This window comes from Melanerpes formicivorus, unplaced genomic scaffold (assembly GCF_026170545.1).
Source record: "Melanerpes formicivorus ecotype bairdi unplaced genomic scaffold, bMelFor1.0.p_v2 SCAF_26, whole genome shotgun sequence".
Lineage (NCBI taxonomy): Eukaryota > Metazoa > Chordata > Aves > Piciformes > Picidae > Melanerpes > Melanerpes formicivorus.
In genome coordinates, this window is record NW_027142378.1 from 4,682,962 (window position 1) to 4,700,095 (window position 17,134).

General features: G+C 45.1%; 1 protein-coding gene across 2 annotated transcripts in view; it reads left to right on the plus strand.

Annotated features, from left to right (window-relative positions):
* Nucleotides 1-439: 439 nt before the first annotated feature.
* Nucleotides 440-17,134, plus strand: part of FSHR (follicle stimulating hormone receptor) — a 92,630-nt gene continuing 75,935 nt past the window's right edge. Inside the window, exon 1 of one of the 2 annotated variants that reach the window (XM_068153451.1) lies at nucleotides 440-639. In XM_068153451.1, the coding sequence (XP_068009552.1) occupies nucleotides 455-639 (185 nt within the window). In that variant the 5' untranslated portion in view covers nucleotides 440-454. The remainder of the gene's footprint in view (nucleotides 640-17,134) is intronic. The other variant, XM_068153450.1, reaches the window with a different exon arrangement.

A 17,134-nucleotide genomic window follows, 5' to 3' on the forward strand; every position in this document is an offset into this window, starting at 1 on the left:
GCAACACAAGAGCAGGGGCTCTTGGATCCGTGAAGGGGAGCATAAATAATGCTTCCCCTTCGGGGACAAAAGTCTCTGGGCTGTAGAAAGTAAAAATGCTTTGCTGTCCCTTGGTCATACTAAATAATGCAGGCCAAGTAGTACAGCTGAGAGGGAAGGACCTTTTCCCAGCACAGATATCCAGTACATCAAAAGCACCCCGGTTAGTTCAGCTGAGGCCTGTGATTTCAACACCATTTTAAATATGAAATACTTCAGTCATGGCAAATCAGCATCGTTCATCTCCATCCCTACTCTGAGGCCATAAAGGTTCTGGGTCCATGAACTTCAGTTCAGCAAGTTTTGACTTGCTGGGAAGTCGTTCCCCCAAAGCCACGTGGTTCTTCCTGGCTCTCTGGGCGGATCATCCACTCGGGGAGTTAGCCTGGGAGGTCTCTGCACTCCTCCCTTTGAGATGAAAGAGATGAGCACAGACGTGAAGGCAGGGATGTCTCCGCTCCTCCCTTGGTTGCTGGTTTTGCTGCTGGGCTGCTCAGGATCGCAGCGCCACGCCTGCCGCTGCACAGGCAGGGTCTTCATTTGCCAGGAGAGCAAGGTTGTCCAGGTCCCCCAGGAAATCCCCACCAACACCACTGAACTGTAAGTAGGGAGAGGGATCTGCTGCGTAGGAGACGCCTTCTTGCTGGCTGTCCAAACAAAACTGCTGCCTGGCAAGCCAGGGGTCGGGTTTGTAGGGAGTCACTGGGGAGAGTTACAGCAGCTGTTTGGAAAGCTCAGCCTTTCCTCCAGCCCTCCCTGAATTGCATCTTGAAGCTCCTCTCCGTTCCTCTGGTTGTGCTCATTTTAAGGTCTCTGCTAAGAAAAGACATGGGTACGTTATGGTGCAGAGCACAGAGTACGTTCTGAGCAAGCTTCCTTGGTGCTGTGACAGTAATTTGAAGCATAGCAGTCTAAGCTTTCTTTACAGCTTGCCTCCGAGTTGTCGAAACACGTAGTGCAACTCGTCTGCCCCAAAACAACTTGATTGAGGAGCTTTAGTGTTTGTGCTGTGGGAGCTTTCCAAAGGTTTCCTCTTGTTTGCCAAGAAGCAGCTTTCATGTTTTCTGGTCTGAAATCACGCAGGTATTATTTGACAAACATCCAGAGTGATCCTCCTCTACCAGAGGAGCAGCACGGTTGTGATGGGAGGCAGTGAACAATGTAGAGAGAGCGTTCCCGCGTTAGTCCAGGAAGGGTTCTATCTAGCTGAAACCTTCTTGTTTTCCATAAAGGAACGTGAGAATTACTACATGGCAGCTCTTTTCTGTGTCAGCAGCACAGGAACATAAAGAGAAGTCATGCAATGGCAAGCATTAACTATGCAAGTAATGGTTTTCACTGTATTTTTGTCCTTTTTCAAGTAAGTTGTGTTCCCCCTCGCCTACACCCACAGCTGTCTGGCATCATTATGACCTTAAGCGAAAGGAGTAGCCCTTTGATTGATAAGTGGAGAGGCAAGTGTGGAGGGAGGATACAACAAAGAATGTTATGTCACTAGTTGGAAAAAAAAATAGCCCATCCCCATTTTACAGACCACAATATATCCCTGATTATGATCCTGCAGTGTTCCTAGGGTAGAAGTTTTGTGGTTGTTGTTATCCCCCAGTTTTCCTAGGGCAGAAGTTTTGTTTTCTTTGGGAAGAGGCTCACTGAATAAATAGCCTGCAGTGAGAAGTTGAGAAAAATGACTGAATAAACCACAGAAGGTCAGTAAAAGTTTAAATCATTCTCACAACTAGAGGGAATAATAATCCATCTGTGACTTTGGTCAGCTAAAGACTGAGTGAACTCTGCTCCAGGCAGATACTGCTAATTTTGTTTAATTTTACTTTGATCATCTCTTTAGATCACACACAGTTAAGGTCTGCCTTCCAGGGACTGAGCAAAAGCATCTGGCAATTCTTTCTGCGAGGAGGCAGAGTTTTATCTCACCAACAGCACCTGCTAGTAAAATGGGATTTTATTCACAGCAGATCCTCTTTAGCTTCTCAAGGGGTTGGTTAAGGATGCCACTTTGTGAGCTCCTCACCACAAGTGTGTGTTGCCTGAAACAGGCAAACCACAACATTTGTGTGACTGAAAAAACTGAATCTTTTCCTCTATGCAAACCAGAACTTGGGGGTGCTGGTTGAGAGCCAGGTGAAGAAGAGCCAGCAGGGTGCCCAGGTGGCCAAGAAGGCCAACGGCATTGTTGCCTGCATCAGGAAGAGCGTGGCCAGCAGGAGCAGGGAGGTCATTGCAACCCTGTACTCAGCACTGGTTAGGCCACATCTTGAGTACTGTGTTCAGTTCTGGGCTCTTCAATTGAAGAAGGACATTGAGACACCTGAATGTGCCCATAGAAGGGCAATGAGGTTGGGGAGAGGTCTTGTGCACAAGCCCTATGAGGAGAGGCTGAGGGAGCTGGGATTGTTTAGCCTAGAGAAGAGGAGGTTCTGGGGAGACCTCATTGCTCTCTACGACTACCTGAAGGGAGGTTGTAGCCAGGTGGGGGTTAGTCTCTTCTCCCAGACAACCAGCACCAGAACAAGAGGACACAGTCTCAAGCTATACTAGGGGAAATTTAGGCTGGAGGTGAGAAGAAAGTTGTTCCCAGAAAGAGAGATTGCCATTGGAATGTGCTGCCCAGGGAGGTGGTGGAGTCACCATCCCCAGAGGTGTTCAAAAAGGGCTTGGATGTGGCACTCGGAGCCATGGTTTCGCTGTCCTGAGGTATTAGGTAATAGGTTGGACTTGATGATCTCTGAGGTCTTTTCCAACCTTATTGGTTCTGTGATTGCAGTTAGAATCTCTCAACCTGACTATTTTCTCACAGCCACCTCTGGCTCCTTGGGAGAGAGTTCTGGTGCCATTCAATCAGTACAACCTTGGGACCGATTTCAGCATGGTATAAAAATTTGTTCCTGAAAACTATGGAGAGCTGCTTTGAAAATACCAAATGTTATTGTTACTAAAGCCAGACACATCAGCTGGGGAGCTATTAAGTAACAGAGAAGCCTTAGATTTAATTTTATTTTATTCTTACCACAGGGTCAGAGGGACTCTAGGATGGTGCCTTCCTATGCATCCCTCTGCTGAGTGCCCAATGGGGTGATTAAGGTGACTAAAATAGACTTCACTGCTCCAGGTGCTGTTGCAAATCCACTCTTGGTAATAGAAAAAGCTTGCTTTCTATTTCTTCAAATGCCCTCAATGAGTCAAAGGGGTTTTAAAAGCAGGGTAGTGACCTGAGCTTAAATAGCTATGGTGTCCAAGGACCCTATATTGAATCCTGTATAGAGCACAAACAGAGACTTCTTGCTAAGTACAGCTTCCGCAATGTCCTTCTTCCACTTAAAAACTCATTCTGGGAGTGCTGGATGCAGTCTATTTTCATTTGTCATTAAGGAGGGAGACTTCTTAAGTACACTTAGAGCTCTTCACCTTCTCTTAGATGATCCTAATAGCTTTCCTAAGCCATGCTAGAGTCCTTTCTTGATGCCATGTAGAGGTTGAATAACATGACAGTGAAAGCTTGGGAAAGAGAGCAGGAGCCTGGTAAGCCTCAAGCACGTCTGCTGCTGTATCTTTCTGTTCAACTACAGCTGCTTCTTAAGTCGGGAAGCTGGTATGAGGCAGCCAACTCTGTTACCTTGTAGGAAGACTCAAGATAATGGTAAAAATACTTCACTCAGCCACCGTTATCTCAGCTCCTTGCCATGGCAGATCAGCAGAGGGCTGGAGCCCTCTGTCTTCCTATGAAGACAGATTGAGAGAGCTGGGGCTATTCAGTCTGGAGAAGAGAAGGCTCTGAGGAGACCTTAATGTGGCCTCCCAGTATCTTAAGGGGGGGTACAGGAGAGCTGGTGAGGGACTTTTTAGGGTGTCAAGTAACGATAGGACTAGGGGGAATGGAGTGAAAACAGAAATGGGTAGATTCAGATTGGATGTTAAGAAGAAATTCTTCCCCATGAGGGTGGTGAGACACTGGAACGGGTTGCCCAGAGAGGTGGTAGAAGCCCCAGCCCTAAAGGTTTTGAAGGCCAGGCTGGATGTGGCTGTGAGCAACCTGCTGTAGTGTGAGGTGTCCCTGCCCATGGCAGGGGGGTTGGAACTAGATGATCCCTGAGGTCCCTTCCAACCCTAACAAGTCTAAGAGTTTTCATTTTGAGGGTGGCAAAGCTCTGCACCAGGCTGTCCAAAGGGACTGAGGAGTCTCCACTGGAGACTTTCAAAACCCACCTGGACATTGTGATGCATTGCAGCCTGATCTAGGCAAACCTGTTTTAATGAGGGGGGTGGACTAGATGATCTCCAGAGACCCCCTACCGACCTTTACCATTCTGTGATTCTGTGGTTATTTGAAAGTTGGACATTGACATATGCTGCTGTAACAGTTTGCTTTGTGGTTGGTTTCCAGACAGCAAGAACTTAAGCTCTGCAGCATGGTACAAGAGCTGGGCTCTTGCTCCTGGTTGGATTAGCATCAACCTTAGCAAGGCGGTTGCAAAGAAAAGAGCTGGCAACCTCTAAAAGTGAGGGGGTTTGGTTTGTGTTTATAGTGTGGAAACAGAGCAGGGATTAGAAACCACAGGACTGTGTTACTCTTCTTTCTGCCACATCTACTTGTTCACTAATAGGCCAAATCTCATGAGAGTGGTTACAGCTTGGTTTATGTCTTACTTCTTGCAGATACGCAAGCATGCTGCAGCTGGCACGATCCAACTGTTTGCAGGGGAAGCTGTGATTATTGGCTGTTTTGCTTTAGAATCTTTGCCTGGAAAAGGGATTGAAGAATTGTGTTTTATACATATCAAAATGCCTGTGAGAAGTGTAGATGGCTCTGATGTACAACTCTGGAGGCAATCCATGAGAAACCAGAGGCCAGGAGTTCAGATGGGAACCTTAAACTCATAGCTGCCTTCCAACACCTGAAGGGAGCCTACCGGCAAGCTGGAGAGGGACTTTTCACAAGGGTGTCTAGAGACAGGACAAAGGGGAAAGATTGGAGGCTGAGCGAGAGTAGGGTTAGACTGGATCTTAGGAAGACTGTCTTGACTATGAGGGTGGTGAGACTGTGGCATGGATTGCCCAGAGTGGTTGTGGATGCCTCCTCCATGGAGGTGTTCAAGGCCAGGTCAAGCCTTGGGCAACCAAGTCTAGTTGAGAGGTGTCCCTGCCCATAGCGGAGAGGTGGGAGTAGATGATCTCTGAAGTCCCTTCCACCCAGAGCCACTCTATGATTCTGTGATTAACTGTCTTGCAGAATGAGAGGTAGGGAGTGACTTGGTAGTCACCTAAAGCAGTTTACTCCTTGAAGATTTAAAATAGCTTTTTAAAATCCAGTGTCGAGCTTTGAAATCCGTCCTTAAAATCCACTAAGCTTTTGTTTAGTCATTAGAGGCGGAAGGAACCTTTCCTAAGATTTAGCAAATTCCTTGAAGCAGAAATATGTTCCTATCAAATGGAAATACAACTCAGAATGCCCACATGGACATCATCCTGCTCTATGTGATCCTGCTTTGGCAGGAGAGTTGGACTAGGTGGTCTCTAGAGGTCCCTTCCAACCCCCACCATTCCGTGATGTTATGGTTTAAGGGTGTCAGGAGGATGGGGCCAGGCTTTTTCCAGTGGTGCCCAGTGACAAAGCTTGTCTGTTGAATGAGATTATCATCAACATTTCTCTAATGTGTTTGTAAGATTAAAACAGTCATTTGTAGGTGTTTTCTTATCTCAACTACAGTGTCTTCTTATTGGGCATTTTATTCAACTCTTGTTTCACACAGTTATAACCTAGGAGAGCTTGACAATAATGTTATTCCTGAGATGCAAGCTGTTAAATGCCAGGGTCTAGCATACAGACACAGCAAGGGAAAAAAAAAGCCTATTTAAGATCAGGAACAAGTAATTTTAACTCTAATGTGGTCAAAATGGAGACGTTGATAAGCCTAGGGAGTATTATAAAGCGGATGGAGGTCTATCTTTTACTTCTTCAACAAGAATACCAATGACAGAACAGATTTGAAGAAGTATTAATTCGCTGGTCCCATGCAGCAGTTAATTTCCTTTGCTCTGAATATTATGCCACAACCCAGCTTCACATACTTCCCTTACTGCAGCTCCTCAGAACTCATCAGTTTCCACTGCACAGGATTAAAGCCTTGTCTTTTGGACTTTGGCTTCTCTTTTTTAATATTAAAATGTATTAACTTAATCTCTCATGACATCCAGGGAGGTCAAGGCACTTTGGCACAGGGAACCTTACTGATAGTCACAGGAGACCATTGCTAGCTGGGAAAGCAGAGCATAGTCAGGGCTAAGATCTGAGGGGTGATTTTATAAGTTTGAAAGAATCATAATCATAGAATGGCTTGACTTGGAAGGGACCTTAAAGATCATCTAGTTCCAACATCTCCACCATGGGCATGCACACCTTCTACTAGACCAAGTTGCTCAAAACCCCGTCCGGCCTTGTCTTCAACATTTCCAGGGATGAGGTGTTCACAACTTCTATGGGCAACCCACTCCAGTGTCTCTCCACCCTCATAGTAAAGAACTTCCTGACGTCTAATCTGAATCTACCCTCCTCTAGTTTAAAGCCTCCTGTCTTGTCACCGCACCTCCTTATAAGAAGTCCCTCCTCCGCTTTCCTGTAGCCCCCCTCAGGTACTGGAAGGCCACTATGTGGTCTCCCTAGAGCCTTCTCCTCTCCATTAAATGTTTATATGTGCTTCTGTCTCAGCTTCACTGAGTTGCTCTCCCATCCTTTACACAGGGATCTCAGGGTGTTTGTACAGAGGGGAATGTGGAAAGGTTTGTGGCTGTGTTTGGCCCTCATGCTCTGACCCAGAAGGGTACAGGATACTGTGCAATAAGAGCCACAAAGCCAGGACACCTCATCTGTTATCCTGTATCTGCATTTGACCATACAGTAGGTTTTCTACACCTCATAAATGACAGCTGGGGAATTTGAGATAATAATTTTCTGGATCTGGACCTTAGCAAAATCGTATTAGCACTGCAGTCCTGAAGAATGAAGCTTATTATCTCCCTCAAAACTCAGGTCGGGCTTCCTAAATAATAAATAAGCTTCTCAAATACTTGATCTTCCCAGGAGCATTTCTGAGGTGTGATGGATAAGTTCTCCAATGGAAAGTGTCATTAAAAGCTCTGATTTGAATTCCTCTGTCACCAGATAAGTCAGCAGGGGTAAGTCTGTTGTGCAGCTTGAGGGTTTCCTCTGCAGGTGCCAAGGAGTTCTCACCACCCTGGCATGTCACTGAAAATACTGCTTGTGTAGAGACTTAAAGGAGGGTGAGAGAAGAAAGTGGGCAAGGAATGCCACAAGGAGAGAACAGCTGCTCAGCAGAAAGATACCAAGTGGAAATACATCTTGAGGGGGATAGCTGCTCTAATTGACAGCGGGTTGCGTGCAGGAGGGGTCCTGCAAAGCCCTCCCAAGTTATCTACCAAAGCAGAATAAACCTGTGTCTAGCTGAGAAGCAACAGAAATCCATGCAAAGTTCAACATGCCTCACTTTCTTCTACCCTCTGTTTTAGTTAGTTCTGCCTAACTGTCCAGAGTCTTGTGCAGGCAAGATAAAAAAGATGCTTGGGGTAGGTTCACAGCTATTTAAACTGTCAGAGCTTTATTAACTTCAGGGGAGAGAAGTAACTTCATTTGTGCTGTCTGGTGACGGGGACCTCTGTCAGCCATGTGGTGTTTGTTTTGGCAGCAGCTGACTGGAAAGCAACCCCTGTGTGTGTTGGGTAAACAAGATCCTTTGGGCACCAAAGGCTGGTATTACTTTTCATAGCAGTCTATTAGTTTTACACAGCGAGGGGCAAGCAAGTTGGTAAGAAAAGTCACTTTTCTTTGCTCAAGACCTTGACCTTTTCAGACACAACCTGTAAATTATTTCACACTCTTTGCCTGTGGTTTGATTGGAGTGCTCCAATTAGCAGTGAAACTGAAGTCATTAAAATGAAGCTTATTTCAAATTATAGGTCAGAGTCAAGCCTGGATTTCACTTATGAGTATAGAAAATTATTTCTTCTAATTATCTGGCAAACGCAGTAAAAAGCAGCCCAATTTCTGCCTTTGCACAGGTGCAGCTTCCCTTTGGATCCTTATGGGGATCTGGGGTCAGGAAGGAAGGCTTGTGATTTGTTTTCTCTTGCTTCATGTTTTCCTCCAAATATCCTTAAGTGTTCCAGGAGCTCAGCCTCAGAGATAGAGATGCTTCTTATCTCTCATTTCCTTATCAAGCCACTCAGTGCACTTGCTCCTGGTTAGCTAGAGGAGAATTTACAGACTGCTATTGTATGCAGATGGAGATATTTTTTTGAGTGAAATGAGAGCAGCCTTAACTCCAACTCAAATGAACTACTAAGGGATCCTACAGAAGGCTGAAGAGAGACTTTTCATAAGGGTATCTAGAATGGGATGAGGGGGGATGGTTTGAAGCTGAGGGAGAGTGGAGTTAAAGTGGATCTTTGGACAAGTTCTTCAGTTACAAGCGTGGTGAGACTCTGGAATGGGTTGCCTAAGGAGCTTGCAGATGTCCCCATTCCTTGGGAGTGTTCAAGCAGACTGGATGAGGCCTTGAGCAGCTGAGTCTAGCTGAGATTTGTCCCTGCCCATGGCAGGGGGTTTGGAGTAGATGATTTCTGAGGTCCCTTCCAACCTAAGCCATTCTATGATTAAGTACATTGAGCTTTCTGAACCTCTGCCTTTGTCCGGACTAGCTAAATGATGAGCACCCAGTGGGCATTGCTCTGGTAATGCTCCATAGCACACATGTACTTTCTGAATGAATCCTTCTCCAGATACAGTCAATCAAAATCAGTTTGTAAATATGTCTTTGGAAGAAATATCTCACATGCATAAACATGCAGAGAGGAGAACTTCCAAGTTTTAATTAGTTGAGTCACCTTTGGACTTTCAGCTGATGGTCAGTAGATGTTTTATTTTAGTCTGAAATAGTAGTGTGCAAGGAAGAAGGGAGCTGACCGTGTGAAGAATGGAAAAGAAAGGGATGCTTTTCTTTGTTCAACACGTCTTCTCATGTTCTTTATTGATATTCTGAGCATAACATTGTGGGTTGCAGTGGAATACTCATAAAGCAACCTCCCCTCACCCTTACATCAAAACCAGATGCAACTCAAAGCAGCGAAGGGAATGTTGCCTCTGCACGTACCCCGTGTGTGCATGGGGAGGGTCTCTGTGTTTATCCTTTGGGTGTTTATCCTCTTCCTCCACCAATTTAATTCCAGGTAAATAAAATGAGGATGGGGAAACAGTAGCACTTATACATAGTTGTAATTGATAGAATGGCCAAGGTTCAATGGGGAGAGAGTGGGAAGGGAAGGAGGGACTATCTGCCTGTCCCTTTTTCCAAGGGTGCGGAGGATTGGATGGGATGAAGAAGTAGTAGGGGAAAAGTAAATGTGTTTATTTGAGGCAGATTTTCTTCACTAGTTGTCACATAAGTAGGTTAAAGATTGTGACAGTTTTCTTTACACACCTTCTGAAAGCCTTTTAATGGTTATACATTCAGTGCTATGCCGTGTGCTTGGAAACTATCCGTGGTGTAACACTCTTGTTTGTCCTTGGCTTTGAGTGGTTAAGATTTCAGTGACAGCTTCAGGGTAAGCTTTGATTCCTTATTTCACTTCACAGAATCACAGAAATGCTCAGGCTGGAAAAGATCACCAAGTCCAACCCATAACCCTACTCTACAAGGTTCACCCCTAAACCATATCCTCAAGCTCCACATCCAAAGGACTTTAAACACATCCAGGGTTGGTGACTCAACCACCTCCCCGGGCAGCACATTCCAGTGCCTGACCACTCCTGCTGGGAAAAGTTTTTTCCTACTGTCCAGTCTAAACCTTTCCAGTCACAGTTTGGAGCTGTTCCCTCTTGTTCTGTCACTAATTACCTGTGAGAAGAGACCATCACCAACCTCTCCACAAGGTCCTTTCAGGTAGTTGTAGACAGCAAGGAGGTCTCCCCTCAGCCTCCTCTCTTGCAAAGTAACCATCCCCAGTTCCTTCAGTTGCTTTTCATCAGATTTATTCTCCAGGCCCTTCCCCAGCTTCCTTGCCCTCCCCTGCACTGGCTCCAGCACCTCCACATCTCTCTTGCATTGAGGTGCCCAAAACTGAATACAGTCCTCGAGGTGTGGCCTCAACAGTGCCGAGTACAAGGGGACAATCACCTCCCTGCTCCTGCTGGGCACAGCATTTCTAATCCCAGCCAGGATGCCATTGACTTTCCTGGCCAGCTGGGCACACTGCTTGCTCATATTCAGCTGCTTGTCCATTAGTACCAAGTCCCTTTCTGCCAGACAGCTTTCTGGCAACACTTCTCCAAGCCTGTAGCATTGCTTGTACCATCACATGATAAAAATATATGAGGCTATTGCCTTTAGTAGCCCAATGAGCATTTCTGAGGAGAGAGCCTTTGTGAAAGGGCATCCTGTTCAATGGGAAGCACTCATGTTTGTGAATCTGTCTCAGGCTATGGCAGCACTGCCCGTACCCCTTTCCCTGGTGTCTCCAGCCCCTCCACAGCTGCAAAAAAGGAGCACAGATCAGCCAAATTCATATTTCCCCTCTCTTTAGCTGCTGGGAAGCAATCAATTCTGAAGTATTTCCCCAGAGTTCAGTCTTCCAGCAGGAATATTTATGGACACGTAGAAATTTCCGAACAAGCAAGGTGGAGGAAGAGGGGCTATAAACCCTGCCTTGCTCTAGGAAGACAGAGGACTGATGCTGAAAAATCTACGTCTTCTATTAAGTTTTCTTTGGCTGTCAGAGCTGCTGTGGAAATTTTTGGCTTTCAGTTTTGTTTTTGGCAAGTGGAGAGTCATAAAAGTAGCACAGAGTGTGTCAGAAAATGACAGCAAACCAAGAACTGCCCTCGGCAGAACAACTGTCTCTAGGTGGAATTACTGGTTTGGGGAAATACTCATTGTATGCGAATCCCAGGAGCTATAATTTCCTATCTGTAGTCTATTGTTGCCATGGCAGATGGAGCCCAGACCTCCTTCTTCAGGCTTTTGAAATCAGCATTAGAGGGCCCTGCGAGGGAATACTGTACCAGAAAATCTAGGGCTTGATTCCGCAGGCGTCCGTACCCATCCTAATTGCTTGCCCAGGCAGCTCCGCTGCCTTTCCAGTGGGACAAATCGTAGGTGCGAAGCTACCCATCTGGACATATTTGCAGATTCAGGACTTTGTGCTGTTGTGGTAGACAGGAAACCACTCCAGGGAAACATAAGATGGATGTTGAAAGCACAAACGAAATCAGCAGCCAACTGTTTAAATTTATTTTAAATTATTGGGGGAGATTTTAATTGGCTTAATGGGACAGATGGAAATGCTAAGATTGTCTTTGGGCTCACAAAGTTTCCTATAAATATTAGCAGATTTCACAACATTCCTGGTGAGTGTGTAAACATAATTTTTTTTTTTTTTTCCACTACAGAGACAGCAGAGCTATAGGTTGTAAAGGAGAGGCAGTTTCCCAAGAGTACAAGGAAACAAATTAGTGCTTTAGCTGAGACTATGGCTCCTTCAGGACCTTATTTACCAGACTGTGGTGCTATAGCAATGTATTTCCTTGTTAAGAACTAATAAATAAATGAAAATTACCTCTGAAACATTCATGTTCCCTTCAAATAATTAGTTCTCATCACACTTTATGCTCAGTGGCATGAAATACTGGCCTGCTGATTTGACTCTCCTGTATAAGTCACAGCTCTACTGGGTTTTAACATTCCATGTAGAGAGTTTCAGGTGGATCAGGTTTTTTTCCCCCCACCCCTCAAATTTATTTTTACTGATGTGATACCTCTGCATCATCACCTTTTCCACTTTCCTCACTGATACACTTTTATTCTATCAGTTTCTGTCCCTGTATTAGAAGAGCAACATTTCACAGTAATGCTCCAGTCAGTAATTTAAAGACAGCTGAGGTGGAGATTTTTGTGTGCATTTCAGTTCTGGCTGTTTGCTCTGTTCTGGTCAGTAGGGCTGCTTATGGAGCACTACTTGGAAAACTCTTAGCAGTTTAACTTCTCTCTGAATGTGTGTCCTTAGCTGGAACAAGTATTCATTTATCAAATGTGGGGGATTGGAACCAGATGATCTTTAGGGTCTCTTCTGACTCCAGCCAAGCACTCTCACTCTGGCTTCCTCCCTTTCTGTAGATGTCATTGCCATGTTACATCAACACAGCTGAGCATACTGTGTAGACACACACTCCAGAATTCAGGTTGCTCTTGGATCACATTTGTCAGGAGCACATCCATCCAGGGCTTTACAGAGAGGTCTGAGTTTCAATGAAACATCTGTCAAGGAGTGCTTGCTCTTGGACATCATAGTATCACAGTATATTAGAGGTTGGAAGGGACCTCAAGAGATCATTGGCTCCAAATCCCCTGCCAAATCAGATCCCCCAGGGTAGTCCTCACAGGAATGCATCCAGGTGAGTTTCTGAAGTCTCCAGAGGAGGATACTCCACAACCTCTCTGGGCAGCTTGCTCCAGTGCTCTGGCACCCTCACTGTAAAGAAGTTTCTCCTCATGGTGTGGTGAAATCTTCTATGTTCAAGTTTGTTCAAATACATATCTGTGTCCTGGTCCCTGTGGCTTCAGGGCTGTGGACCATCAACAGCTAGGACTCTGACCTTTAGTTTGTCTATCGGAGGCATAAATGCTCTCTGGAGGAAGCTCTCCAGCAGCACTGAAAAAACAGGATGCTGGCTTTTTTTCCAAGGCTTTGAAAGACTCCTTACCCCTTACCCTCCCCCTGCTTCAGGCTGCCAAAAGGTGGCCTTGGTTCTAGGTGTAGATTCCATGTGTTTAACGTTCTCCAGGCTGAGTGCACGTAGTGGTGGTTATCAGCTAAAATAGGGAATGAGGCAGGGGTGCCTCAGAAGTTCCTGCTTGTGTCTCCTTGCAGATTCTCAGCATTCCAGAGAACGGTTGTTAACCTCTGCTTTAAAGGGATGAGAGGCTGCTCCTTGATTAGCAATGCCTGAATTGCCAGCTAGAGTGTGTCTTTGCAATGGTCATCATATGAAGGATTTTATGTGTTTCTGTAAACCACTTCATGCTACTATCTTTCTTTTGTGAGCAAAAGCTTTTGGGCCTCAGCCTGTGTTGCATAGAAGATTGAACTCAGCTGCTCCAGGTTGGTTCTCAATCCTAGAAGTCCACAATACCTAGATGCTTTACTCCAGTATGTTATCAACTTCTCTTCCTAAAGTGTTCCAAAGAAGGGGCAGCTAGACTGTATGGAGGTCTAAATTTCACCATTGCTGTAAAGCATAGCCTCAGTATAAGAGTTTCCATGGCATGGAAATTCCCCACTTGGAAGTTCCTTTTCCATCATCTGTAACTCAGCAGCTTCTGTAACAGAAGCTAATCATAGAATGGCTTAGGTTGGAAGAGTCCTCAGGGACCATCCCAGCCACAGGCAGGTACACCTCTCAACTGGACTCAGCTGCTCAAGGCCTCATCCAGCCTGGCCTTGAACACCCCCAGGGAGCAGGCATCCACAGCACCCCTGGGCAACCTATTGCAGAGTCTCACCACCCTTGTACTGAAGAACTTCATCAAAAATCCATTCATACCTACTCTCCTTTAGGTTCAAACCATTCCCTCTCGTCTTGTTGCTGGACACCCTTAGGAAAAGTCCCTCTCCAGCCTTCCTGTAGGGTCTCCGTAGGATCCCTGTAGGATTAATGACCTTGCTTCCTCTGCCAGATTGTCTAACAGCATGTTTCCAAGTTATGCTTGGTTTGCATGGTTCTTCCTTCTTGTTGATCTTCCTGAAGAGGTGATGTTGGAAATACTTTCCAGGAAAAGAAATAAAACACAACAGTATCAAACCAATCCTTCATCATTCCTTGCTATCTTGATGCTGAAATAGCAATACCCTGTCAGGGGCTACTTCTGCCAGATAAAGGACTAATCAGCTGAAGCATCTGTGTATTTCAGAGGATTACCCTTGAGTGAAGGAGATAGGAAAATCAAAATGCATACACGAAGGCAGACAAAATGCTGGCCCTGACTTTCTATGCTTCCACTGCATGCTATTTGCTCTTCTATAACTCAATATACAGGCCCTAAATATTGCTTTGGTGACAAACCTGCAACTTTTGCCAAAAGCAGAGCAAAATAATAATGTAAACACTGCACTCTTATTAAATTAAAAAGAAAAAAAAGAAAATAAACATCCTTTACAACTGCCAAACTTAGAGTAAACATTCCTTTTCCCATTGCCAAAAGCATGCTTTCATCTGAGAAAGTGAGAGGGAACGACCACTGTCGTGCCCACTCTTTGAATATTGTATTTGCAAGACTAGATACTGATGTTACACTGAAAACAAAGAGAAAGGGTGAGTTAGTGAGATGAAATAACCAGTAAAGCTGAAATAAAGAAGGCCTACATCTAACCCAGCAGATCAAGAGGTTTTAAGCACATTTTCTCAACTAGGTAATCAGCTATGAAATTTATGCATTCTCTGCTTTTTGCAAGCCCGAGTCAGGGGTTGCCCTGCTGGAAAGCAGCTCCAGGGAGAAAGACCTTGGAGTCCCAGTGGACAGAAAGTTCTCCATGGGACCGCAATGTGCCCTTGCGGCCAAGAGGGTTAATGGTATCCTGGGGTGCATAAAGAAAGTGTGCCCAGCTGAGCTAAGGAGGTTCTTCTCCCCCTCTACTCTGCCCTGCTGAGACCGTACCTGCAATACTCTGTCCAGTTTTGGGCTCCCCGATGCAAGAGAGACAGGGATCTGATAGAAAAAGTTCAATGGAGAGCTATGAGGATGCTTAGAAGACTGGAGCATCTCCCCTATGAAGAGAGACTGAGAGCCCTGGGACTGTTTAGTCTGGACAGGAGAAGCCTAAGAGGGGATCTGATCAATGTCTATCAATATCTGGGGTGTGGGTGTCAAGTGGAGGGGACAAGCTCATTTTGGTGGTGCATAGTAGTAAGACGAGGAACAATGGATATACACTTGAACACAGAAGCTGTCATCTCAATATGAGGAGAAACTTCTTTACAGTGAGGGTGACAGAGCCTGGGAGCAGGCTGCCCAGAGAGATTGTGGAGTCTTTCTCTGGACACTTTCAAAACCTACCCGAATGCATTCCTGTTCAGAATACCCTGGGTGATCCTGCTTTTGGCAGGGGTGGTTGGAGTGGATGATCTCTGTTGGTGCCTTCCAACCTCTAATGTTCTGTGATCTTTAAAATTAAGAGACCTTTTACCATGTAAAACAGGGGGAAAATTTTTATATATATATATATATATAAAAACATATTTATATATCTACAAATAACATATATATATATATTATATGCATATATATATATTTAAAAATATAAATCCTGCAAGGAAGCTGCAATTAAAGTATTGTAAGGTGATGATGCTGACCCTATAAATCAATCTGAAGGCAATCTTAATGCCTCTGGAAGGGACCTTCACAATGGCATTTCAGCCTCATTGATGATGCTGACTGCCACTTTTTCTGGCCCTAAAGCCAAACCAAACAAGGCAAAGCAAGCCTCTTGCAGCAAATTCTATCAGCCAGATAAGATGTGGAGCACTTAAAGTACAGTACATTGATTGTGGATGTGAGGCCAGCTCATTTTTTTTTGCTGCAAACTCTGATCAGGATTGTTCCATCTCTGTATTGCGTCACTGATGGTTTACCTCTGTTCCCATTGTTCAGGATAACGTGTCCAATGAAAGGCCTATCAAAGAGAATCATAGGATGCTCAGGGTTGGAGGGCACCTCCAGAGATCATCCAGTCCAACCCCCCTGCCAAAGCAGGGGCACCTAGGGCAGGTCACATGGGAATCCATCCAGGTGGGTTTTGAAAGTCTCTAGAGAAGGAGAATCCACAACCTCTCTGCACAGCCTGCTCCAGGGCTCCTGCACCCTCACCATTAAGAAGCTTCTCCTCATATTGAGGTGAAAGTTCCCGTGTTCCAGCCTGTGCCCACTGTTCCTTGTCCTATCACAGGACACCACTGAGAAGAGCCTGGCACCTTCATCCTGACTCCCACCCTTCATTTATCTGTGGACATCAGCATGATCCCCTCTCAGTCTATTCTTCTCAAGACTAAACAGTCCCAGGTCTCTTAGTCTTTCTTCATAGGAGGGATGCTCCAGTCCCTTCATCAATCTTGTAGCTCTTCATTGGACTCTCTCCAGTGGATCCTTGTCTATCCTGAAATGGGAAGCCCAAACCTGCACATCATATTCTAGGTGTGGTCTCACCAGTGCAGAGGGAAGGAGGAGGAGAACCTGCCTAGTCCTGCTAAGTATTTTCCGGTATGTGCTGGAAAAAGCAGTGCAAGAATCCCTATTGATTTCTAGAAGACTTTGCCACAATATTAGGCCCAGTCTTTCACTGCATTGCTTTAGGACTTGGCCATAAGGACTAAAGTGTCAGCTAAAAAAAGCCAAGGAACATTTTTCTCTTATGACTCACTAGTAATGTGTACATAAAATAAGAGCTTTAGACAAAGCCAAGCTCTTATGCAGTTTACACCCCTTTAATTATCTTCTGTCACAGCAAATTATCATTGGTTTTAAGTAAGCAAACATCCCTAGCCTGGCAAGATGTGCTGCTTCCCACTTTATCCCTGCTGGAAACGCCTGTTTCCGTTGTGAAATTTTAATGTGAATTATCGAGGAGGTGGGAGGAGAGCAGAGGTTTGAAGCACCCTGACATCCACGACTGTATATTATGTTTCCCTAACACTCTCTTCAAGGTGAGCAGTCAAGATAAGCCAGGGATCTGCAGCCTATCTCATTTGGTTTTCCATTATTTTCTTAAGTTGTCTTACATGCAATAATCATTACAGCGTAAGCGACACCGCTGGGAAAATCAATTCTTCCTCACCGAATAGAAAAATAACTTAGACTGCGCTGGAATCATAATTGGTATTTGGTTTGTTCTGTTGGGCTTGCAGTTAACCACCACCCGCTTGGGCCAAGAACGTTCTATGTCTTCTGGCAAAGGCACTGCTGGCTGTAAAACATTACAAAATCTCCTTCCAATTGAAATGTAATAAAACCCTCTTATGGAT